At 41.0% G+C, this 27,506-nt stretch overlaps 1 protein-coding gene across 2 annotated transcripts in view; it reads right to left on the bottom strand.

Moving 5' to 3' along the window:
* Window positions 1-347: 347 nt before the first annotated feature.
* Window positions 348-27,506, bottom strand: part of LOC149790502 (uncharacterized) — a 65,345-nt gene continuing 38,186 nt past the window's right edge. Inside the window, exons 3-8 of one of the 2 annotated variants that reach the window (XM_089971397.1) lie at window positions 26,737-26,886; window positions 25,092-25,508; window positions 23,891-24,000; window positions 23,257-23,415; window positions 21,765-21,875; window positions 348-754 (exon numbers count right to left, since the gene is read on the bottom strand). In XM_089971397.1, the coding sequence (XP_089827523.1) occupies window positions 21,849-21,875; window positions 23,257-23,415; window positions 23,891-24,000; window positions 25,092-25,508; window positions 26,737-26,886 (863 nt within the window). In that variant the 3' untranslated portion in view covers window positions 348-754; window positions 21,765-21,848. The remainder of the gene's footprint in view (window positions 755-21,764; window positions 21,876-23,256; window positions 23,416-23,890; window positions 24,001-25,091; window positions 25,509-26,736; window positions 26,887-27,506) is intronic. The other variant, XM_089971396.1, reaches the window with a different exon arrangement.

Here is a 27,506-nt window from a genome sequence, read left to right on the forward strand (position 1 = left end):
TAGGTTAGTGAAAAGTACGTGGCAATATTAGATTTCTTTCTGGGGAAGTAACTATATCAAGATTTCAAGAAGTTATTACTATAAGACATCATGTTATATGTAGTCAGCCCCATGTGAAACGGCTGGCCTTTTCTCATCTAATATGGCCCACAGATTGGACATCAGGAAGGAACCTTTTTTATTTAGGACGAACTAGACGGCTTATAAGTATTCTGGTAAAAATGTAATGTCAATATGTTTTTACTTCAGGCAAAGCAGTTATAAAAACAAAATTCAATATGGCTGCAATGGCGGTCATATTGGACGTCGGATCGGTACAAATTTCAACTAGAAACAGCAAGACGTCGTCAGAAGTCTTTAATTGGAAATTACATATTGATTTGACTATCCATTGAGAAGGATCAGAGACAACATGCTTGTCAAGATAACATTTTGGAATCAACTCGATATCAAAAGAAGTCCTCCGGTCATACTCGATCTTGCAATGTGTTATATATGTTCAGCAAATAGATTCAAGCTTTGCTCTCCAAATAAGTAAACGAAGTTCCGGATCAAACACACGGTGATGGTGGTAGCTGATGCGATTGCATGTCGATCCCCTCTCAGCTCTTCTCTCATCAGACTGGGAGCTATACACACAGCTAGGTTTTCTGCTCTCATTTGATTCTCATCAGACTTTTTGTCAATGTAGAACAACACACATACAAGGTGCTGAAGGAGGGCAAAGTAGCAGGGTGGAAGTTTTTCAAGGATACTGAAGAAAAGAAAAGGAAATAAACAGCAAATATAGGAACCAGAATTTCTGGGAAACGGAAGGTATTCACATTCTGGAGCCACTCGAGTATATTTTTCTTCCTAGGTATGACAATGTACGGTATATAATAAATTTGCATAATATATATTAAATATTGTGTCATCTATTTAATATATATTATATGAGTTTATAATATACAGTTCATACTTTTGCTACTACAAGGGAAAATATCAGTTTACATGGATTATATTGTTTTTTAAATACACAGTGCTCATTCGTTATAACGCTGCTTGTTCGAACTATAACGGACACTTGCTGTAAGTAAAATTGCCTTTATAATGACGTACATGATACATATAATTTGCACCTGAATAATCAAAACAGACACACACATAAATATACATGCCTTATTACCAAACAACATAAAATATATAATGCAGTCAATTTTGTCACAAAAACACATTTATAACAACAACTGCCTTATCAGAAGACATTAAATGTACAAATAATTATCTCGGACAGGTTGGAGATTTTTGTATGTTGTACTTATCGGAGATTCGAACTTAGGTCCGCAGATAAAGTACACCCATTGCCTTGACTGCACGCAACAATAGTAGTGAAGTGGGGCACCCTAGCGTCAATGGGACGTACCATTAAAAACAGGGTCCCGGCACTCTGGCGTCTATGTAAATTTAACATGGGAAAAAATCATGGGCAACTCTGGCGTCAAGGGGAATTTAACATGGGGATAGATTGTGGGCCTGTCTAGCGTCAAGGGGAATTGAACATGGGAATAGAGTGTGGGCCTGTCTAGCGTCAAGGGGAATTGAACATGGGGAAATAGAGTGGTGGTCTGTTGAGCGTCAAGGGGTAATGGAACAGGGTCGGGACCCTATTTTAATACGGTCCCGACCTGATGGGTCTATGAAAATGGAACATACGAAAATTGAAACAGGGAGGGGTCTCTACTTTTTTTTTAAACAAAAAAATAAAAAAATAAAAAAAATGGGGTAGGGAATTGAAAGTCTATCTCTTTTCGAGAAATGTGGGTGGCCTGAAAAGGGCCTTTGGATTTATGTTAATATGCCCTTAACATAAAAGGCATCTGCGGCATCTTCTTGTCCCCAAGCTGCGTCTTACTGCAGGGCCATAAATCAGAGTCCTCTTGAGGAATCCTTGTCTCTCCACATACACTCTCCGTATCCACAGACTAGTGTCTGACCTGTGGACAACTATCCACTTGGATCGGACCTACATTAGTATGTCCGTCCTGAACATCATCGAAGAAACAAGGGTTGATGATTCGACTGTGGTCCACATCTCGAGGCACCGAGAACAGGTGAATCAATGCAGTGAACTGCGCTTATTTATAGGTAGAGGAAGGATTGAAACGGATTGAGTTCATTCACCAATCCAAACACGCGTTACAAAATTCAGTCAGCCCGCATCCAATCCGAAGAGAACAGTCTGTGACGTCACGTGGTCTATATAGATTCGCTAGCGCCTGTGCGCTGTCAATCCATGCGACAGTTATTTCAACATGACGGAAACTCAGAAAACGATAAATTGGGGTGCACCGACGGTAGAGACTACCCAAGGGAACCCGGACTTACTTTCATAAGAGGTGAATTGGGATTTTGTGGATTTTCTTACCTCGCAAGAATTTGTTCCGGAACCTTCGTCACCTTCTTCATTACCGCACGTGGAGAATTTTAGACAGAGACAGAAAGAAGAATTGGAGAAATTTATACAACAGCAAAAGGAAGCGGAACAAGCTTTTCTCCTACAGCAAGAAGAAGAGGTAAAAGAAAACAACAAGAAGAAGAAGTAGCAGCAAAGAAGCAAGGGTGTGAAAATCAAACGGTCACGGTACTGTTAGACATTTTAGCGGAGTTAAGAAGTCTGAAACAAATGTATCAGACTTCTTTATCACGACCGAAGAGAATACGACCTTCCCGAGCTAAACACGTTAACCCTGTGACTAAGCCTACCGTACCACCCTTAGTGATTTCAACCAAATCATCATCATCAACAGCAGGCAGTCCAGAAGTAGGCCTCGGCCGTGGCAAAGGCTTAAGACAGTTAAAGTTGATTGCTTAAACTCACCCCTACACCAAAAAAGGCCCTTTTCAGGGCCACCCACGTCTCTCGAAAAGAGATAGACTTTCAATTGCCAATAACTCAAAAAAAACCAAACATCTTACCCCTATAGTACGTGTCTGTGTACGAGTGTGTGAGTGTACGTTCTTATTTTAAAATCAAAACACAAAGATACTTACCTTTATATCTAATTTATTCTTTTATAAATCTTTACAATCCAATTCACAATTCACAACAAATCACTTTAAAAAGTTCATAGACTTCTTCTGTCTCATTGTTCACTCTCTCTGTTTTTTGAATTTCTTCACCGTCACACTTTTCCTCCTCTTCCTCCTCACTTTCTTCCCTTCTTCTTTTCTTCTCCTGTTTCTTTTTCTTTGCCTCTTGTAAATAGAAATGTCTTCTTTCTTTCTCTTCTTCCTCTGAAGAATCCCTCTCTTCCTCCTCTGAAGAATCCCTCTCTTCTTCTGACTCCTTTTGTTTCTTTTTTGGGCAATCTGGAGACCAATGTCCTTTTTCTTCACAATAATAACAGGTATCTTGACTTTTGTCTCTTTTAGCCCCTCTTTTTCTTTTTTGACGGTCTGGACACTCTGAAGACCAATGCCCTTTCTTCTGACAGATATAGCAAGTATCTTCACTTTTATCTCGCAAGGAAGGAGAGTAGTCCGTCGGCTGGTCTGAAGAAAATTTTCTAATGACCCCTCGCAAAGCTCTGATGAAATGTTCGATTTGGGTAGTCTCTTCCATCGTTGTGCTCGGTTTGAGAGTGAAATGAATAGTGAAAGGACAAGACACACACCCTTTATATACGCTGGTCTCCTAGGACTATAAATTAGTCCATGGTGCTTAAACTGTAGTCATTTGACGTTTTTCTATCAAGATGAAACGATCCAATTCATTTGAGAAGAAAGAAGAAGAAAGTAAGAGGCAGAAACGTGATCTATCGCCTCGTACCAGGCCTGAAGTCTTGGCACAAATTCATGCCAGTGATTTTGAAGAGGACATGAGTGAACCAGAATCCAAACCTCTAAACAAAGTTCACCTCCCTTAGTTAACCCTGAAAAGTACTGTAACATTCGAGAGACAGAAAAGCGTTCCTCTAGAAAATTTAGAACCACGGCTTACAAATACACGGTGAAGTTTAAAGATTTCAAGTCCGAAGTACCGTTGGAGAAAGCAGAAGGGTTCATCACTGGGGTATGGGATTCTTTACTTACCACACTCAAGCGACAATGTCAACCCAAAGAAGACGATCGCTTGAGACTTTCCATACAACACGACGGTTTGAAATCCCCTGTTTGGATCGAGTTTAGCAGCCCTGCAGAATTGACCGCTTCCAAAGTCATGGACAAGATTCAACACGTACAACAATCCAATGACCAGTTTGACATCACCGATGGAAAAGCCACACTGGACATGACCCACGTCTCTCCTCCTCAAGGGACTGGACGCAAAAAGATCTTATTGGTGGACGAGCTTCGCAGCACCAAAGCAAGTCTCGTCCGAATTAACATTCATGAAGACCAGATGTGTTTAGCCAGGGCCATCGTGGTGGGACGAACCTATGTCAACAAGAACGACACGGCAGAATGGAAAAGAGCCTGGAAAACTATTCAACAATCGGACCGAGCCAAACAACGAAACGAAGCAGAATTCCTGTTGCAACAAGCTGGCTTCCCCAAAGACAAACCCTGTGGCATTCCTGAAATGCAAAAATTGCAAGATGCCCAAGCTCCGCGCTACACCTTGAAAGTGCACCCTCAAGAAATGCGTGGGCCTCTGTTGTTTCGAGGGAAAGACTTTAAGGATGGAAAATACATTCACGTCTATCATCACGATGACCATTTCGATACCATTACCACTATCACTTGATTCCTGGGATACAGTTTTTACTGTGAGAAATGTGACTATGGCTATAACAATCGAGAGCAAACAAGCATTGTGGATCGAAATACTCAGCATGTTTCGCCTCTCCACCCTGTCAGAGCGAAGGACAAGAACCAGTGCATTGTTCAACCTGTCTGCGCACGTTTGTCAGCCCTGCCTGTTACCATCGTGAGTCATTGCCCTTACTGCAGTGAGATTCCTGGAGGGTGTGAAAAAATCTTTCGGGGACCGAACACGCTAGCTGATTTCGCACAATGGGTCTTAGACCCCATCGACAAGACGTGGAGCAAAGAGGACATCGAACGTTACGGAGATGCCACGGTGATGGCTCACAATTTCTCCGGATACGATGGACAGTTTCTTTTGAGATACTATACGGAACAAGGCACCGAGCGTCCTAAAGTGACTTTGAACGGAGCCAAAATCATTTTCATGCAAGTGGGACAAGTACAGTTTAAAGATTCGATGAGCTATTTGGCCATGCCTTTGAGTCGAATACCTAAAACGTTTTGAATGACAGAAATGGCTAAAGGGTACTTTCCACACTTTTTCAATACGGAAGCTAATCAACATGCCGTTCTACCCCATTTGCCTGAGGCTCACTATTACGACCCTGACAACATGCGTACCGAACAACGAGACGCTTTCTACGCTTGGTACCAGGCTCACGTCTCCGACCCTTTCGACTTTCAGGAATAAATGCTAAAGTATTGTCGTTCCGACGTAGACATTTTACGGCGTTGCTGTGGAAAATTTCGAGAACTGTTCATGGAACACGGAGGGGTCGATCCTTTGAAAGGAGCTTGCACCATTGCCAAAGCGTGTTCCTTAGTGTACAGACAACGATTCATGCCTGAAAACACCGTGGATGTCATCAGTCCTCAAACGACCAACTATGTCAAACGTCAATACTCGGTCAAAGCCCTACGCTGGTTACATTACTTGTGCGACAAGGAAGACAAGTGGATTCAGCATGCCCGCAACGGAGGGGGCGAAAAGACCATCGGAACGCATTCGGTCGATGGCTGGGACTTAGAAAACCCCAAGATCGTGTACGAGTTTAACGGTTGCTTATTTCACGGATGTCCCGTCTGTTACCCTGATCGTAGCACTAAAAATCAGTTTTTATAACGAACCATGGAAGACTTGTACCAGGCCACTTGTCAGCGACTCCTAAAGTTAGAACAGGAAGGATACCAAGTGGTGGAAATGTGGGAACACGAATACGATCACCGTTTGAAAACCGATTCCGAGTTTAAACGCCTCGTGGAAAGTTACCAGTTCATGGACCCCCTGAACCCGAGGGATAGTTTGTACGGAGGAAGGACCAATGCCACCTGTTTGCTGTACCAAGCTGACGAAGAGAAAGGAGAAGAAATCAAGTACTTGGATGTGTGTTCGCTGTATCCTTACGTGTGCAAATATTGTCACTTTCCTACAGGGCACCCGCGATTGCTGACGGAACACATCGACCTGAAAAACATTCGACAATACGAAGGCTTGATCAAGTGCAAAGTTTTGCCTCCCAAGAACCTATACCATCCCGTCTTACCTCACCATTGCCAAGGCAAACTGATGTTTCCTTTGTGCCGTACTTGTGCGGAAACGTGCAACCAAGATCAGCCTTGTTATCCCACCCAGGAAGAACGGGCCTTGACGGGGACGTGGGCAGCATATAATTGTTCAAAGCTTTGGACATGGGATACCAACTGTTAGAAGTGTACGAAATTTGTCACTTTCCCAAGACACAACAATACGACAAGGGTGACCCCACGCAGAAAGGCATTTTCGCAGACTACGTGGATGCTTTTTTGAAACTGAAGCAAGAAGCCAGCGGCTATCCTTCCTGGTGTCACACTCCCGAAGACCAAAAGACATTCAAAGAGAAATACTGGGCACAAGAAGGGATCACGTTAGTTCACATCGAGAAAAACGAAGGCAGGCGATCGTTTGCCAAAGTGATGTTAAATTGCTTGTGTGGCAAAATGGCACAACGACCGTGTTTACCCAAGACGGAATATTTGACAGAACCTTCCCGCTACTTCCAGATGATTCACGACAAAACCAAATTCATGAAAGACGTGGACGTCGTTCGCGAGAATTTGATCTTGGTCAATTACGAAGAAGATCTGGACTTTGTACAAGACGACCCCTTTGGAAATGTTATCATTGCGGCTTACGTGACAGCCCATGCTCGCTTAAAATTGTACGAAGCTTTAGAACTGTTAGGGGAACGTGTCCTGTACTTTGACACGGACAGTTGCATTTACATCCATCACCCGAGTCAACACCCTGACATCGAAGGAGACCGTTTAGGAGCCTGGACAGACGAGCATCCCGACGACAAGATTCTAAGTTTCGTCAGTGGCTGTCCAAAAAATTACGGCTACGAATACCGGGACAAACAAGGAGAAGTGCACACGACGTGCAAAGTGAAGGGATTGACTCTGAATTATCGTACCAGTCGTGTGGTCAACTTTGGGGTAGTGAAAGAAGCCTTGCAATCTGGAGAGGGTGAACACTTTAAAGTGACCACTCACCAAACCAACAAGACTGTACGTTTACCCACTCACCACATCGTCAGTCGATCACTTGAAAAAGTCTATCAAATCGTGTACCAGAAGCGAGTGCGACTTCCCAATCATTTCACCTTGCCGTATGGACACGTCGGTATTTGTCTGTATATAGAAAGGAACCCTAGGCAAGATCGATAGTTCATTGTGACTACCAAGACCAAGCGAACAAGATGAATACTTTCAGAGAAACACAAAACAAGTTCAGAAGGGCACAATTCAAGTTTGGGGACTCTAAAGTAGAATGCGATTGTGAGCCTTGCGATGTGTACGATGCTGTACGTTGTGACCTTAGCGATGCCGTAAAGCATCATGGGAACTTTGTTCTCACTACCCCATCATGGAAAGTGATGCTGTGCATGCCAAACCTGAGGGATGCGAAAGCGATGCCACTCGTCCTCTTGGACACTTTACTGGGTTTCGTTTTAAAGGTGGATGTCCACCTTCACGTCTACCCCCCTACGGATGTCATACAGCCCTGAGCAAACTTCTGTCCATGTCACCCAACCCTCATCGAAACGAACCTGTGAAAGACGAATATTCGTTCCCTGTACGTTTGTCGGAATACTGCGACTTTGAAAATCGTCTTCAATCGTTCAAAGGAAAATGGCCTAAGTATTTGGGAGGTCCGACCCCCGAAGAATTAGCCAGAGCGGGATTTTTCTACATGGGCGAAGGAGATAAAGTCAAGTGCTTCAGTTGCGGTGTGTCACTTCACCACTGGGAACCGCAAGATTCGGCCTACCTAGAACATGCTCGTTGATCACCGAATTGTCATTACTTACCTTTAGTGGGACCGAGACATTGAAGTAACTTACCATGTCGTTGAAGAAGAAGAAACCAGATTGGTTAGGAGTCAAATGTTGGACATCACCGAGACCAGTATTTAAACTTCATTTCAAAAACGATATTGAATCGTTACCTAAAGAACTGCAAGAGAAGATTTACAAGGAAGTTTGGCAGGGGTTTGCCAGAGTGAAATCTCAATGGGTAACTGTAGAACTTTTGTGCCGAGAAATTCACAAGAGGAAAGTGAAAAAAGTCAACCAGTGTGTTAGATTTCTCTGGGTCAAGTGTGCATTCGTCCTATTATATCACTCTAGACTGTTTACATCAAAAGAGTTCAGTGAGATTCTTGGACGTTACCCTGAATGGCAGTGGTCAGAAATTACTTACTATGTGGATCACTTTTGCTCTAGGAGAAGATTGTGAATTGTACGGACTGACCTATTCATGGATACTTTACAAGAGAACATTCGTGCTTTGCCTGTGGAGTTGAGAGAACGCATTTACCGAGAGCTGGTCAAAATACAAGTCAAACGTAAAGAACAGTTTCATCCGTTACGTCACCAGATGTTTAACCGCTGGTACCTGAATGGTATAAGAGGACTGATTCGTCAGAAATTGTTTCAGTGGTCAGATCTTGTTCAACACTTTCAGTTAGTGAATGAACTAAATGTTCATAATTTTGGTTACTTCGAGAGTCACCTAGAGCAACGTATTGAGGAAGACGAGTTAAAGGATTACCAACATATTTTACGTGGAATCTGCTTAGCGGAAGACTAAACATCTAAACAAACTCTGAAGTGTAGGTTACAGTATGCAATATTTAGATTTACTACTGGAGAACGAAGATATCTAGTTAGAAAGTACCTTTATTGCTTCCGAAATAAAGAGACTATAAAATCAGGAATCCATGCCACGGCTTATGTCACAAGCGACTGAACAGATTCCGTGGAAGGAACTCAATGACCATATTCAAACCGTGGATCATTACCATCAATTATTACAAGAACTGTATCCATTCAATTTGGGTCGACAAGTGGTGTGTGTCTTAGTGACTTGTTTTCTGGCATTTCGTTTACCAGCCGATTCCTTGTGGGCTCTTTACTAACAGTATTTACCATCGATTCAACATGAAAGTGGTGCCTTTAAATGTTCACGAGAGACTCCTTTTGCTCAAAGCCTTACGTTTTCATCTGGATACTTCTCGACCTCTACGGGAAAAAAAGATTCGTCAACTTTTAGCTACCCAAGACGTGTATGACGATGTGTCTGTAGCTTGTGACTTACACCCCCATTGGACAGATGTCCGTGCCTGGAAAAAATGGGGTTTTGAAGCTTGGACCCAAGAAGTGGCCCAGTAGGCTCGAGAGTTGTGATCCTTCCTTTCAATGTCCAAAGAAAAAAGTTACTTTTCAACCTGTGTTGGTGACGGTACCAGAAGAAGAAGAACCCGTCACCCAGGACAGGACTGTCGTGAACATGCCTGAAAGACCCTATCGGAAGGACACTCGTGTGACCTTACCCAATATAGAACTGGTCAGAACTTTACCCAAAACATGTTGTACAGACACTTGTGTTTATTCCACGTTGATGATTTTGTTGTGCTTTTTATCGTTGTACTTAAGCCTTTGGCTTTCATGTATTTTTGTCTTTCGTATTCATGTTTAAAACATTCAGTAAACATGTTCTGAAAAAAGTATATAAACTCTTGTCTTGTCTGTTTTCGTGTCACAAGTGACATTCCTAACACTATGGCTACCTCTGCTGTCTCTGCTCCCTCTTCCTCCATTGTCAAAGTCATCGACGAACACTTAGATCGTGCCAGTTGGGAGGCTTTGTATCTTCGCCATCCCTTTAACATGCTCATTGCTGGACCTAGCGGTTCAGGCAAAACCGAATTCGTCAAACGCTTGATCGAACACAAACATCATTTGATCGATCGTCCACCTCAACGCATCGTGTGGTGTTACTAAGAGTGGCAATCGGCGTACAGCCTCTTGCGAGAAAGTCAAGGCGATTCCATCGTGTTTGTGGAAGGCATTCCTAAAGAAGACGACGGCATCGTCTCTGACTCCCGTCAAACCCATTTGGTCATTTTCGACGACATGTTAGGAGAAGACGAAGAAGAAATTAAACTGTGGTTTACGCGCAAAGGGCATCATCGTAATGCCAGTGTCGTTTACATCACCCAAAATTTGTTTCAACAAAGTAAAGCCCATCGCACCATCAGTCTCAATGCGCATTACGTGGTCTTGTTTAAAAGCCTTCGAGATAAATCGCATGTGCAAGTCTTAGCCAAACAGTTAGGGACGCCTTGGCTGACTCAGGCGTACGACGATGCCACTCAAACTCCACACGCCTATTTACTTGTCGATTTGAAACCAACGACCCCCGATGATTTGCGATTTCGTACCCACTTGTTTCACCACTGGGCCAAGACGGAGGGCCTGTCCTGTACACGTCTCCATCCTCGACTTAATTTCACTCAACAAAAAAATCTATAAAAACCTCAGACCCTTTTCGTCTGTCTCACACAGTTTGAACACGACGTCCCTTCAGTCGCATCTTCCCGTCAAATTGATTCGTGCCTTGTATGGCATCAGTCGAGAAAAAAATCCACAAACACGAGCTCGTGTCTTAGAAGCTAGTCTCAAAGAAGTCTTACGATGGTTCACGGTGACAGCACGTCAGTTACTACAAGGAATCATTCAGATTCCTCATCAAACCAAACGCTTTTTTGATCGAAACAAAGTCGCTTTGACCCAACTGGCCGATCCCCGCATCGACACTCAAACCAAAAAACAAATCATTTTGAAACCTGGAGGGAGCGGTACTCTAGGAGGGGTCATCATTCGCTCTCTCTTAAGATGGGATCCTAATGCCCCCAAAGTTCTTCCCAAGAAAAAAGTCAAACGAAGCTCCAAGAAGAAGAAGAAAAAAACCAGGTCCCCAAGGAGACCTGTCTGCAAGAACTTCTCCAGTGGCGGGACCCTCCTCTTACCAGACACCACCCCGGAAAAAGAAAAGAAGCCCCCAGAAAAAGAAGCAGAGAAAAAGTCCCCAGAAAAAGAAAAGTCCACAAAAAGCTAGTCGCAAGAGAGGCACTTCGGCCAGGACGCAACCTTACACTCGCAAACCACGACCTCCAACGGCGGTAACCGCGTCTCCGGTTTCCTCAGGTTCATTCACTTCTCCGTTGATGTCACCAAGAACTGAAGTGTACTTGGAGACGTTGATCACACCAAGAACTTCTCCGTTGATAACCCCAAGAACTTCTCCAGTGGCAGGACCCTCCAATTTAGTGGCAGTGGCTGCTGCTCACAAAGTACCTGCTCCCAAAATCAAAGTCCAAGAAAGATCGAGTATGTTACAAAGTTTACTGGATTTGTCCAAACAAGAACTGGCTCGATTTAGTCCGTTGCGTACCCCTGCACGACGTGTCATGCCTGTCATGAAGTTGATACGACGTAAAGACAATCAGTGGCGACGTGTTCCAGTATAAAAAGACGTGTGTGACCAAGTCGGGGTATCAGTGTTTTTGGTGCTCCTGAAGACTCAAAGATGTCACCCTCCAGAAAACATCCCTCTTCTGAAACCCAGGGAAAGGAAAGGAAAGGACTGCCACCACGTTTAGTCAAACATGGGGACATGTTATCTGTCCTGTCCAAAGCTTCTCTACCCCTACGAAAAAAACTCATTCAATCAGCCTCCAAAGAGGTCATTGATACCGTATGCGAATGTTGTTTGAACGTCTTGAAAGGTAAGATCCCTTTGTCCAAAACACCAGAAACAATGCTTAGGCAAACATCGTCACGGTCTTCGCCAAATGGTTCAAAAGAAAATTCCCCTTCGTCAAAAGAAGAAGATCTTGGTCGAACGTGGAGGAATTTTACCCCTCTTGCTAGGCCACTTGCTGAAAGGAGTCTTGGGAACCATGTTGGGAGGACTGGTGGGAGCAAGATAAAAAGGCCCTCTGAAGTCCCAAGATCTCAGAATCGACCCCTGACATCCCATGGAAGGACGAAAACTAGCTTTAGTGCCTTACAAACGATGGATGGAATACCATCGTTGGCAAGAACAACGTACCCCGCATTTACCTCCCAATCCCAATTTGAGCGAAATGTCCCAGTTACAACACGAATTGCAGTCCTTGATGGATCGCCAAGATTTGTCCGAAACAGAAAAATCGCAAAGTATGGTCAACTCTTGCAACGAGTGCAACTCTTTCACCAGAAAGCCTCAGACGAAACATCTCTTCCAACTCTGAATGATTTTAAGACCTTGATGAAAAGTCCAGCACCATCACCACTACCAGTGACCAAGACAGAAAAAGGAGAAGAAGAAGAAGAAGGGTTTCAAACTCCACCAGAAAAAGTACGCAAGTTAACAACACCACCTACCTCCAGAATTGGATGGATTAAAAAGATGATGACCACTCCTTCTTCATCAGAAGAGAAAAAGAAAATGAAGAAAGAAGTGAAGACAGAAGTGAAACAAGAACCGATATCCCCCGCTCAGACATCCTCCTCCTGGACACCTATTGCTGGTCGCACACACAAAACATTGCAATCCAAGAAATTGCCCCAAGAGAAAAAGAGTAGCATCTTCCAAGAGTGGGTGCCTTATTAACACTCAAACAAAAAATAGAAAAAGTGTTACCCAGCATTTACTACGATCCCTCCCATCCTGCAGGTTACGCAGGAGTTCAAAAATTGTATCGTGCTGCCAAAACGCAACTGAAAAATCTCCGTTTACCTCAAGTGCAACGATGGTTACAAGAACAAGCTACCTACACTTTACACAAACCCATTCGACGCAAGTTTGCCAGAAGTCGCACCCGAGTGGAAGGCATCGATCATCAATGGCAAGCCGATTTAGCCGATGTCTCTCATTTGGCCAGCTACAATCGCGGCTACAAATATTTGTTTTGTGTCATCGACGTCTTTTCCAAATTTGCCTGGGTCGTAGCCTTGACTTCCAAATCGAGCAGCGAGTTAGTGCGAGCCCTGCAACGAGTGTTGAAACAAAGCGGTCTTCACCCTCTTCGATGGCAAACGGACAAAGGTACCGAATTTCTGAACCAAGCGTTGCAAAAAGAATTAAAGAAACATGACATTCATTTTTTAACCACCCAGAATCCCGAAACCAAAGCCAGAATCGTGGAACGTTTTCAACGCACTTTGAAAGAACGCATGTGGAAATATTTTACGCATCACCACACTCTGAAGTACATCGACATCTTTCCGCACCTGGTGCAAGCGTACAACCAACCTTACCATCGAAGCATCGGACGTGCCCCGCAAGAAGTGACTCCCGAGAACGAAGTGTTGGTGTTTGAGCGCCTGTTTAGCACGTCCCCAACCAGGGCTGCCCCCAAGAAAAGTGGAGTATTGACCGTAGGAAATTGGGTGCGCAATGGCAAAACCAAACGCACTTTCGACAAAGGTTACTTACCTAACGACTACCGAATTGCTTCGTGTCACTGGACGGGTGTATGGCCGTGATCCTGCCGTCTACAAATTGGAAGAATGAACGGAGAAGTACTCAAAGGAACGTTTTACTTACCCGAGTTACAACGTGTCACCAAAAAAGAGGACGACGTGTACGACATCGAAAGCATTCTCGAACGCAGAACGCGTAAAGTGGGCAAACGACATGTCAACGAAGTCAAAGTACGTTGGAAAGGATATCCACCCAGTTTTGATTCTTGGATCGACGCTTCGCAAGTCATCGACTATAAAAAGAAGTGACCATCATGCCATTTCACACAGACGCAGCTACGTCGACCACTCCTTCACCTAGTTCTTCTCTGCAAGATTTACAAAAACAACCTTTGTGGGTGTGGTGTGGAGAACGTGTGCCTAAAACGCAAATCGTCTTTTTCTGCCAAATCTTCGTGGTGTATTGTGTCATCGGGGCAGCCATCGCCAATTTAAGTTTGCAACAAGGGGACAAACAATTGTGGACCATTTTATTGAGCAGCTGCATCGGTTACCTGCTTCCCAATCCCTCCCTGAAATTCTCCTCTAACGGGAACAACGGGAAACTTGTGTCCAGTGCCAGAGTCAGTCACCACTCCAATAACAACAACAACCCTATTTTGGGCGGAGACACTCCTCTGACGTCCAGTAACCCCTCGGACAGCCACAGAACTCTGGAATTATGAGTCACCAAAACCAATTTTCTTAACCTTACCCAGTAACAGTTCCATGGAGGTGTTTTGCAAGAACACGTTGTGCTGTTACACGGCCAAATTACCTCAGACCATCCCATTAGATCACGAAGCCCATTGGGAAGTGGCTTTAGTAGAAATCATTCACTCGACCCAAGTCCTCAATGTTCTTCCCAATGAAAACTTTTTTGATATGGAGGTTTATGACGAGGAAATGCAACAGTACTTTAATACCCATGGCAAATATAACATAAAAACCCCTGGCACACAAAATCAAAAGTACACCACCTATCACTTGTTCATTCCCCCAGGCTATTATTTTAGTGGTCAACATTTGGTGAGCACCATAGCCTCCAGGTTTAATGTCGTGTTTCTGAAAGCTTTGGAAAGTGTCAAAAAAGTGTCACCATGGAATACCACAAATCAGCTCGTCGTTTCTTGATGAAATTTGACGGGAGTAAAATCCTGTCCATTTTATTTTGTCCTGAATTGTTTGACATGTTGGGCGGATACATGAACATGAGAATGGCCATGCTCAAGAAATACGAATTACCAATCATTTACAACAACGAGTCTTTTAGCAAGTTATTTCGTGCCCCGGTAGAACTGAACCAAGGACTGAATTTGATGTTTGTGTACTCCGATGTGGTGGAGTACAACCTGGTGGGACACACCTCCGTGCCGTTACTGCGTGTCATTCCTTTCAAAGTGGATTCTGCCACGAACGCTGACGAGGAAGGTGGAAACACTTACCACGTTCACCGCGAATTTGTCCATCCTCACTATTTGCCGGTCAGCAAGTCATATGTGGACACGGTCAACATTGCTATAAAAGGAGATCTGGGACAAATATTCCATTCACCAAAGGAAAAGTCATGGTGAAACTCCATTTTCGAAAACGGTTCTCTCACGACTCTTAAGTCATGTATCCAGTGTACCGAGGGGTTGCTCGACAGCGAGGACACGGCTTAGGAGATATGCTGAAATCGGCCTTTCGTTCGGTGGCCCCGGTGTTGAAACCGATGGTGACACGCGGATTGCACGCCTTGAAAGATGCGGCACTGACACAAGGCAAAGAATTTCTCCAAAATGTCATCATCGACAAACAAAATCCCAAAGAAGCCTTCATGGGGGCAGGCAAAAATGTCTTGCTGCAAACGGGCAAAGACCTTTTGGGCCGACGAGAAACACCTATAAATGCCCTGCACGCTACCGAGTCAGGCGTTCAGCAAGGACAATGCAGAAAGAGACGACGAAGAAAACACCCTTTCACCAGACTTCACACTTCTAAAGCCAGAAAGGCAAAGAAAAAAAGAACCGTCCGAGACTTAGACGTTTTCGATTATTGAGACACAGAGAAAAATGATGCACCGAGAGTCTTGCGCTTGTTCCAAGTCGGAACTGGATCTGTTTGCCATGACCCCCACCATGATGACGATGCAAGAATCCCAATGGGTGGAATTTCACCCCGTCTCCTCTTTGACGGATTCCGCTCCCATCGAGTTTCAAATCAAAGGACTGCCCGAAGATTTCATCGATCTGAATAGCAGTTACCTGTACTTGAAAGTGAAAGTGATCAAAACGGACAACACCAATCCAGGAGGTGATGCTAGAGTAGCTCCTGTCAACAATTTCATGCATTCCTTGTTCAGCTCAGTGGACTTGTACTTGAATAACAAACTGGTCAGCAGCAGCATGGATACTTACCGATATCGTGCGTACCTGGAAAATCTCTTGACGTACGGAAAAGAAGCCAAGAATACTCATCTGGATGCTTGCGTGGTATGGAAACCTGACACGGCAGGTGTAGCCACGTTTAGCGACACAGTCCTGACAGAAGATGACAATCCTCACAATGTGGGATTTAACGACCGTCGTAAGAAAAGTCTGCAAGGGCGAAGTTGAGAACTGATGGATCGTTTTCATTTGGACATGTGGTTACAAGAAAAGTATTTGCTGAACGGGGTGGATATCCGTCTGAGACTGAATCGTAGCAGTGCCGCTTTCCATTTGATGGCCCATGCCAACGAATACAAAACTATCATTCAAGAAGCCCGACTTTACGTGCGTCGTGTGGAAGTGTTACCTAAAGTGGGAAACGACGTCAGTCAGACGTTGAGCAGAACGACCGCCAAGTATCCGATACGACGCGTAGAATTGAAAACATTCACCATTCCCGCTGGACAGCGATCTATGATCGAAGATCATCTGTTCCAAGGACAGTTACCCAAGCGTTTGATTGTTGGTATCGTCAGGAATTCAGCCTTCAACGGAACCCACGATCAAAATCCTTCTGAGTTTCAACATTACAATGTGTCCAAGATCGAAGTCAGTCGCGACGGCAAGACCTTTTGTACCTGACCCTTTGAGCCTAACTTTGGTGTCGCGAAGAATTATTTGAGATCGTACTTGTCCCTGTCCGAAGCCACGGGACAGTTAGGAACCAACACCAGTCACGGTATTTCGTACGACGATTCTGCAGGAGGCTATGCTTTGTTGGGTTTTGATTTCACTCCAGACCAAGGCAGCGACGAGGGACATTTCCACCCTATAAAATCGGGTCAGATTCGTGTGGAACTTCAGTTTGCAAATCCACCTCCAGATCACACAGTGAACGTCATCCTGTATGCAGAATTTGACAATACCATAGAAATCAACAGTTTGAGAGAAGTCATTCTAGATTATTAGAAGCTATGGAAGACTGTTATCCCTCTTTACCTAGTGGAGAAACTTTGAAGATGGAATGTAAGGAGACCGTGGAAGAAGAAGAAGAATCCCAAGACGAAGAAGTTATCATGATGAAGTCAAGATGGCCAGAACAAGAAGCCCATTTAGTCTCCTGTTTTGCTACAGTCCTGGCAGATATAATGAAAGAATTGATCAAGGAAGAGTGCTATGGATGTCACAACGATTATCACAGTCAAATTCAACACGACAAATGTCTGATGTTAAGTCAAGAAGAAAATTTGGACGAATATCTGGACAAAGCTTGGGATCACATCGAAATAAAATTCGTGTTGAACGAGTGGTATAAAGGCTTGGATAAACATTCTTCTCCTCCATTAACGTCTCTGAAGTGCCGTCGCATCGAATCTCTCTTTGACCAGAGTAAGAAGTCGGATCTAAACGCCTTTTACTTGTCAGACATTTTCAAGCAAAAAGTCAGGATCGAATTGATCACTTATCATTAGCTGTGAAGAAGAAGAAAAAAAACCCACACAAAACATGGATACCGGGAACTTTATTACCTTTTGAACCACAGCTCGTACACGGCTTCTTGGAATCCTGTCGTCTGTGCTAAAGATGAACTCCTTCATCGTAAACCTCAAGACCATCTAGCTTATGTCATCAACACGGACGACAGTCATCTCCCAGGAACCCACTGGGTAGCCGTCTACTTTCCTCAAGAAGGATGTGTGGAATATTTCGATTCGTATGGATTGCCTCCTTTGGAAGACGATATCATTGACTTTATGAGAAGAAATGCTCAGACCACCCGATTCAATAATGTGAAATTACAAGGCACAGATTCCTTGGTGTGTGGACAATATTCTGTGTATTTTCTGCATCATCGCAGCCTGGGTTATTCCTTAGAACATTTAGTGACTCATTTTGATCCTCGTTCTTCTTCTAGAAACGATGTGAAAGCAGATCAATGGTTTTGTGACCATCATGCTTATCTTTTGTCTCAAGCTAGGAAATGTAGTGTCCATCAATGGCCTAATGACTTCCAAAAGTGGAAATCACAATTTCATTCACAACGTTGTCAGCCTTGTCCAAAATAATGTGTTAGATGGAAAAAAATGTTTGTGTTTTGAAAAAATGTTTGATGTTATATTGTTAAGAATGTTATAGTTGTTTGTTAGTGTTAAGTGATTTTGAATTTTAAAAAAAAATGTTGTTTTGAAAAAAATGCCTTTGTCTTTTGTTTGGCTATAAGAATGTTGATTCATGCTCTTTGACTTCTTACTATCCCTCTCATGGCACTTATCGAACGTTCCAGCTCGAAAACCGTGGAGGGATGTTTTCCTTCACGTCCGCGCTTTGACTTTAAAGCCGTGGGTAGCCTCCAGTCTAACCATCCATTGTCGACTCATCCTCCTACGAAGATGTGCTCCAGACTAGCTAAGCTAAACGAAGCCTACGTGAATTTGCATAGGGTCAGAAGCAGTCTGATACCGAAGCCAGAAGAGACAGAGAATGTGAGAATGTTAAAAGTCACTGAAGACCTGATAGAAGAGCTGTTCAGAGAAGAAATGAACAGGAAGAAAGAGGAATGGACAGAGAAGTACAGACTTCAGAAACAACAGAGAGAGCAGCAACAGCAACAACAACAGCAACCTGACAGAGGCTTTGTCGATTGTCGTATCGACACCAAAGAGTTCTTCTTCTCTTTCCGAAGAAGAAGACCTATCGTCAGAAAGTCTATCGTCAGAGGACGTCGCATTCTTAGAAACTAAAAGATTGCCATAGCAAACAAAAAAAAACAGCCCTTTTCAGGGCTACCCAATACTCTAGAAAATAAATAACAATCGATTTGCCAATGTAGAGTAGTGTGAATACAAACACTGACTCTTTTGTGGTGTGAGTGTATGTGTTTGTGTGGATAGTAGATTATGATCATGTTTTTTATGCTGTTTGACGTGCGTGGAGCGTAGATTTGGGGTTTGATTGCTTTGCGTATGTGGATAGTATATTATTGGTTTAATGAATTTTTTTAGAATAGTGAAGGGTAGTATAAAAAAGTCAGTGAGTGTTTCTGTTAGGTCCGCGCGTTGTTTGGTCATGATCTAGGTAATATAAATTTTGTTTTAGGGGATGTTTTCCTTCACGTCCGCGCTTTCACTATAAATTAAAAATCGCTCGGCAATCTAGCTACCCTTGCTGATTGATCAACAATAAAAATGAGTAGCAGACTTGAAAAAATTTTGAACTCCAGATGCACTTGGAATATGCCAGATGCCTCCTGAACGAGCTGGCTGCGGAGGCCCTTGTGGAAGAAGCCAGGATAGAACAGGAGGAGGAAGAGAGAAAATGAAAGAAGAAGAGGAAAGAAAGAGAGAGATCAGGTGTCACCCTATGATGAACCCTGTGTGCAAGGTGACACCTGAGGCAAGGACATCTCCCCAACCTGTAGCTGCACCACAGTTACAACAGGAGGTAAGGATGCCGATTCATCCTAGAATTAGAAATAGAAGAAGAGAAAGGGAAGTCTTCACTATTCCAGAGACAGAAGATTGGAATAGTGAAGCCACTCAACCCGCCTCTGCGCTTACAGCAACAAGGGTGAATTGGCAAGGAGACTGGAGTCGAAGATGTGTGTGCGATGCGAGACCAGGAAGGTGCCAGCATTAGATAGGTGCATCTGGAGTTAAAAAACAGCCCTTTTCAGGGCTACCCTAATCTCTAGAAAAGATATAGTAATCCATTTGCCAATGTGTGTATGTAGTGTGAATATAAACACTGACTCTTTTTTCCTAGTGTGGGTGCATGTGTTTGTGATTGTAAGAGCTCACGTACGCTTGTGTGGATAGTAGATTATTGGGCTTTGTAAGTGATCACGTATGTTTGTGTGGATAGTAGATTTGGGTTTCATTTTAATGCTTTGCGTGTGTGAATACTAGATTTTGGGTTTGTTTATTGCTGCTTCACGTATGTGGATAGTAGATCATATGAAATGAGAAAAGTAGGGGATGTTTTCCTTCACGTACGCGCGCTGTTTGGTCATGATCTAGGTAATATAACTTTTGTCTCAGGGGGATGTTTTCCATTACGTCCGCGCTTTTCGTATAAGCACCCACAAAGTTCGTCGTTCGCACCATTCTAAGGAATAAAAAAAGAAGATGTCCCAACTGTTTAATAATTTAAGGCATGTTTATTTTTGGATGGTGGATGGTGAATATGGAGCTGAAAGGATTGAAAGAGATTGGAGGTTAAGAACAAGTCTGCACTACGTGAAAGAACTAAAATTAGCCAGGGAGATGATAGAGGGATTAATTGAAGAAGAAGTGAAGAGATTGAGAGGGCTGATAAATCCCCCTTATGTCAGAGTGGGGACAATAAAAGAGGCCATGGAGAAGGTAAAATAAGTAAGAAGGTTCTTGGAAGAGATAGAAAAAAGGTCAGAGTGGCCCTTTGTCAAAAGGAGTGTTGAACAATTGAAGAAAGGGCAAGAAAAGATGAGAAAGGTGATAGATGAAGAAGTGGAGAAAATAAAGGACAGGTGGGCAAAAGATAGAAAAGAAGAAGAAAATAGAAAGAAAAAGGAAGAACTAGAGAAACTAAACGCTAACTGGATGAAAATCCAACAGAAGTTCCGAGCCATGGGTCACCCGGACTGGATACCGGAAACAGAAAAGAAGAAGAAGAAAGGAATGATGGAAAAAATAAGGGGATGGATAAAGAAGTTAAGGAGTTAGAAAAAGAAGAACAAACCCAAAGGCCCTTTTCAGGGCCACCCACGTCTCTCGAAAAGAGATAGATTTTCAATTTTTACCCCTTTTTACATTTTTTTTATTTAAAAAAAAATAGAGACCCCTTCCTGTTTCAATTTTCGTATGTTCCATTTCCATAGACCCATCAGGTCGGGACCGTATTAAAATAGGGTCCCGACCCTGTTCCATTACCCCTTGACGCTCAACAGACCACCACTCTATTTCCCCATGTTCAATTCCCCTTGACGCTAGACAGGCCCACACTCTATTCCCATGTTCAATTCCCCTTGACGCTCGACAGGCCCACAATCTATTCCCATGTTAAATTCCCCTTGACGCCAGAGTTGCCCATGATTTTTTCCCATGTTAAATTTACATAGACGCCAGAGTGCCGGGACCCTGTTTTTAATGGTAAGTCCCATTGACGCTAGGGTGCCCACTTCACTACTAACAGTCCATATTCCATCACGACTACGTACACATCGTTAAACAATGATGTTACAGAGTCGGTGTCATATGCACTCGTGTGTAGGAGATACACTCTCATGTCGACTTAGTAATTAATTCTCATTTATCTACACTCATTCCGGATTCTTATGAGAAAATAAATCAAGTTATATCTGATTATTTATAGAGAATTACAAACATACATTAAATATATATATATATATATATATATATATATATATATATATATATATATATATATATATATATATATATATATATATATATATATATATATATATATATCAATGTCAGCCTATTTTCAAAATCTCTTGCATATTATCGTTTTCAATTGATATAATATCCAAGTGTATCCTTAAAAATGCCTGTGAGATTTCATAGCCGTTCACCTCCCTTAACTGGTAAGGAAAGCACTAAATTTAGATTTAATGTCTAAATTTACCTGATAAAGGCTTAGTTACAAGACTATGTGTGTTAGTTGTACTTTGCCTTGAATATGTTGACCTACGTTAATGTATCAAAGAAGTCGCTTGCATGAAGCAATAAACACAAAGTGGAAAGAAAATCAATTAATTTCTGTTACACACCGTATTATCTTTTCAAGTTTCTCTTGTTCATCTTGAAGGTCACGAACTGCCTCCCAATCAGCCAATAAATCATCATACATCAGGTTATTTTGGTACGGATTTCAAAAATCTCTAGAAAGAAAAGTCAAGAAATGAAAGATACTTCCCTTTGAAGAAAATCTGCATATATCCACTGCATGATAGATTAGTCATTATTTTCAAAACTTTCTCAAATGCTGGCACTAACAATTAAAGAGGACGCATATGTCTCTGTCCAGTGAACGAGTTATTTTGCTTTCTGTTCTATCACGAGCATAATGTGCATTAAATCTATTTGTGTTTGCCAAATTTAAAAACTATTTAGCTCAATGTCATCATTCCCTGGACTCTCGTCTGAATACATACAATGCAATTTCATCATACACTTGCGTATACTGTGAAAAAATTACAAAACCACTGACAGACTTATGCTTCAACTATTGTACTGTTACACAGCCATGGATAAGGACATCGTTACATACCAATAAATATTTAGAAAAACGCAGGATGGTATTGTTTGATGCATTAAATGTAAGCATAACAATGTAATTGTAATTAAACCAAGTTGAATGTTATTAGAATACTTCTGTTGAGGCACAGCAAATGTTTATTAAAACGCATTCATTCAGTATAAATTATGTAATAAGGACCAGTTTAGGATCATCAGAGTCTTATCAAAGTTCTGAAAGTTTATTTTAGGAAGACATATTTTGATAAATTCTCAAAGGCATTATACATGCCTTGATGGTCATAATTACACTTCCTATTGTAGGTTTGTGTTGTTTATTTAAGGTTCTGGTGTTAAGTGTGTATAGTTCAAATACCTCACTATAACAATGCCTCATTAAACTGTATGCAAAGAACATAAAACGCTCTAAAAACAAAGCAGCAACATACATGAATAAAATACTGAATAGAAAGGTTGACAAGTAAGGATCAGCACAACACTCCCTGTATATGAACACAAATTTCCTGTTAAAAGTCAGGTATGGACATAGATCCAGTTCGATAAAGTAGCATGAAACGTATTCATACAATGTACGTCATAATAATTTAGTCTATCTATAAAGCGGTATCGTCTCTCTGTCAAGGATTGCATTTTGACGTGGTAGTGCTGTTTCAAATCTGTATAACAATAAGGCGGTAAACGCTGGCCGTCCTGGAGAGAGTATCTAATGAGTTAATGCTGTATCAAGGCCGTTTAAATATAAGGCGGAATACTATATGGCTCACATGGATAGATTTATAATGAGGTAGTGTTGTATCTGATATTCATGACAAATATCAAGAAACAAGAATTGCATTATGGTCTTTTGTCGTCCAAGATGAGTGCAAATGTGAATGTTCAAAAGACCTGCAACATTAGATGGATTCTACGACTTAAGAGCTGAACATTACCTTGAGAAGTCCTGCAGCGTCTATAGGACTTAGTTCATTTAAGCACTCGTCTCCATTGTCCATTTTGCTACATTACCTTGAGAAGTCCTGCAGCGTCTATAGGACTTAGTTCATTTAAGCACTCGTCTCCATTGTCCATTTTGCTACAAAGCTCTTTCAGAAAATTCTCATTTGGAGATATTCTCAGAATCCCACGTGTGTGTGGTCCTTCTCTAAACAAAATTGTCAGCAGATGCTAACAAGATAAATGTAAAGTAGAACATGAGTACATCTCAGTCCGCTCATTACGAATATCAATATGTAACACGATTCGACATGTTCATATAATAAATCGAAGGAGTATATCTGATGAAATGTATTCTTTTTTTCTAACGTTTAGGTACTCATCCAACCCAAATAACGTACTTAACATTGCTAAATCAGAACATTTGTCAATCTGTTTCATAAAGTCATTTGGTTAACTAATGGATAAGTTCTTACCCCTACTGGACATGGATTTGGAGTTTCTGCTATTTAAGATACACATCCAACCCACGCAGCCCAAACTTTTTTTAGATATTGTTTTTCAGGCTCTTAGGTGCATCTAAGTTTCATAACTGTGACCATAGTGGAACATGTTTTAATTTTCTGTTATCTTCACCTAACTGAATTGGACAAGTTGTCAATATAGTTCACTAAGTGAATGGGTAAAGTAATCGCTAAATTATTACCATAACTGGTTTTGGAATAGGATTTTCTGTTGTTGTCATATCCTGCAACTGTCGGCTAAACAATTTTCCAAGCGGCTTTTTCTTCTCGCTGGAACCTTTTTCTCCATACTCTGCAATTAAGATTACGTGTACAAAAGAAGTTTGTCTTACATTTTAGTTATGACAATGGATCTTTTTATTTTTTAAACAAACTCTTCGACACAAAGAAGCGTGGAACAAACTGAAAAAGCGTATGATGGAACAGGTAATAACAGAACTGTAAGCTGAGTACTAAATGTTTTTGGGCCACATTCATTTAGCAAAACTAGTATTTTTTCTCTCTCGTTTGAAGTTTTGTTATTACCCCAATAGAGCATATTTATTTAAAGCCCTTATCCATATTAGTAAACAAAATAGTTTAAACAAAGAAAATATTATAAACAGGGGGAAAAATAATATGCACTAAAAAATGCAAAAAATAAAAATAAAGGAAACATCTGTGTCAAGGTAAATACAAAATGTGGGTAAAACTCCTTATTTACTTTTTGGGTTACAAAGTGGATGTGGCTGATAATCAGGAAATATAAATATGCTAAACGATTATTTTAATATGACACTAAGTCCGTACATAATCCGTTTTATGACAAGAGTGCTGCATATCCGATATTATTTACATACACACATCTGATCATTACTGGAAATGAACTAAATTTGGCATGGAGTTTGATTATTAATAAGGCCTTAACTGGCATTTATGGAATTACCAATTCACAGCAGCAAATTCTCTTAATCCCGTCTGATACTGAAGACGGTGAACACAAGACGATGGGTTTGAAAATCAGGGACTACACGTGTGCTAAATAACGATACAATACTAGCAAATGAACTCATCAATACTAAGCAGCATATCAAATTTGGTTTGAATCGAAACTACTTAAAAGTTAAACCACCTCATTCTTGCGAAAATGAAATATAATTATTTTATTGAAATCTCAGGTTAAAGCAAATATTTTTTATACAGCCAAAGTGGTGACTACATTGAATCCCTACAAGGAACTATTTTCATTTAAGACCATCAGTCTATTATGAAAATCATCACTGTGATTTTCTATTTAGGAGTAAACAAGCGATTTGTAAAAAGCTGCCACGATACCGTCTTAATCATATTGTGGTATTTATATGCTAAAGATCCTGCCTAATAGATCAGATTTAATAATAGTACCTTTGTCTGCTGCCTCATCCATCACAACTAAGTAAGCGTCAAATGCTTTATTTTGTCCTTTGATGAAAGGCTGGAGAATGTCTAATGCAGCACATTTAATACGTGCAAAAATGTGCACATCACTTGTACAAAGATACACTTTCCTTGCGCTGGTCTCCTGACTTTGGCGGAAGAAAACATTGACTGCATTTAAGAAGACTTTCACAAGCGATTCAATGTCCCATCCACCAGTTGGAGTTATATCAAAACCAACTGTTCCTTGCTTCTTCTCCTCACATTGGCGAAGTATAGCACAAATATTTTTCATTAATGATGTCTCTGCCACTTGATTTCCTCCAGAGCTCAAAGGAACATATGGAACACTCATCGCCATCCTCATAGCTGATTGTGCATTAATGAATTCTGACTCCTGAGGGCCTACATGCAAGAAACAAACTTTAAAATGAAAATGGAATAAACATTGACGTAGATGTAAAGAAAGTGAACGCTTGCGTTAAAATGGACCAATTGTATTCCTATGCAAAAGATGTCATACGTCATAAGCGTTAAATGTTTCAGGTGCTGATACGAAAATTCAATATTGGGTAGAACGAAAATTATTATTGGACTGGACTTCATGCTATATTCGTTGGGATTATCTGACATTTTAGACTGAAATCCTTGATATAATAAAACAATGAATGTAAAATACATGTAACTATTTCAGAAACACAAAAGTTTTCATATCAATTCAATTATGATGTCTGATCGTTGAAGCACTATAAAAAGTAAATAAAAAGAGGTCCATAAAACATAAACTCTCTGGACAAGGGTCAAAACATGCAACCTAAAAGTCTGGAAAACCCTGCAGCTTATATCATTGATCAGATTTTTGTTCAAGTTAGTATTGATATACCACTCCTCTTGAAATATTCCAAATGACTAATCCAAATGCAAAACATTACGAACTTTAAAATTGTTTAATTGATGGTTTTAAATATATGTGAGGAATATATTCCTTAAGTCTTATATGAGTAAGTTGATAAGTAGGTTTTCATGTACTGTATACACATATAGAAACAAAACTGGCGTTACTAGATGACTGCACCCAAGGATATGTATGGCTGTATACTTGTTTGCATTCAACTTGTATAATGGTGTTTATATTTAAACAGAGAAACATTCAGCAATTGAGGAGCCCAAAGTTACCACAGAAAAGAAAATTTTAATTTATTAATCATCGCTTCAACAATTGGTTGTTCCATGTCTTTGAGGATTGAGGATCACCAGCTATCCCCTATGATTATCATTTACGGTCTTGAAATGCATCTGAAATCTGCAATAAAACAATCGATTTATACCGAATTAAGCCGCTGTATAAATCGTTTTATTAAATATTATATTTTTATAAACACAAATCAAACTGACTGTGGTAGTCCCTCAAATTTGTTTTGGTTGTTTGTAATATATTTCTTTACTTCTTCTTTCTTTCTTAGATCAGGTTACATAAATATTTATTATAACACGCTCCTGCAATGTCTTTAAACCTTTCATATATCAACTGTAATATATATATATATATATATATATATATATATATATATATATATATATATATATATATATATATATATATATATATATATAAGCAAACTAAAAAATGTACCTGATGATGAGGCAGGTGTCTCGACTGGTGTTATTATTACATCAGGCTGACAATTCCCGGCCAGCCTTTTGATGACGCTCACACATTGGTTGTATGGATAAATGAAAGTGGTATGGATGAATGAAAGTGGTATGGATCCTCTTGTTCCTCCTGAAATAAAATGTATTTCAAGTGAGGGTAATTAACTTCTGATATAAAAAGAGAAATTAATTATTTTTTTAAACAATCATGTTATCTGCAAGGATAATCAAAATGCAATTTGTTTATTCACTCGTGAATTTTTATAGCAACCTAAAATATATACAGTAAGAAGAGGCATACTTAAGTCAGAGGAAAGTATACAAGATGACGCAGGACATTTGCAGCCTAATAGAACACTGCTGTCAATTGATTATTCTGCCAACAGTATGGATGACTTCCAGACTTAAATTTCCCCACTTATTGTTTTCAAAGTTAATCACAAGCCCGTTAAAGTAGTTATCTGGAAACACTTCGAGTCAACAACAATATTTTATATCGCAAGTCTGAAACGCAGATTTGTCCTCAAATACTAGACATATATTGACAATGTGAAATCGATAAAGCAGCCAAGAGGTTTTTCCATGCAATGATATCAAACAGTATTTTAAACTCCATATGATACAGAATCCATCGTCATATAAACAAGTAGTACGTCTGTGCAAAATAAAAGCATATCTAGAAATATATGAGAATACACTGATCATAAGCAAAGTAAAATTCAAAACTACAATTTTCAAGTCAAATTTTGT

The sequence above is a fragment of the Sinohyriopsis cumingii genome, chromosome 10, assembly GCF_028554795.1.
Source record: "Sinohyriopsis cumingii isolate HCF-2022 chromosome 10, ASM2855479v2, whole genome shotgun sequence".
Classification (NCBI taxonomy): Eukaryota; Metazoa; Mollusca; class Bivalvia; order Unionida; family Unionidae; genus Sinohyriopsis; species Sinohyriopsis cumingii.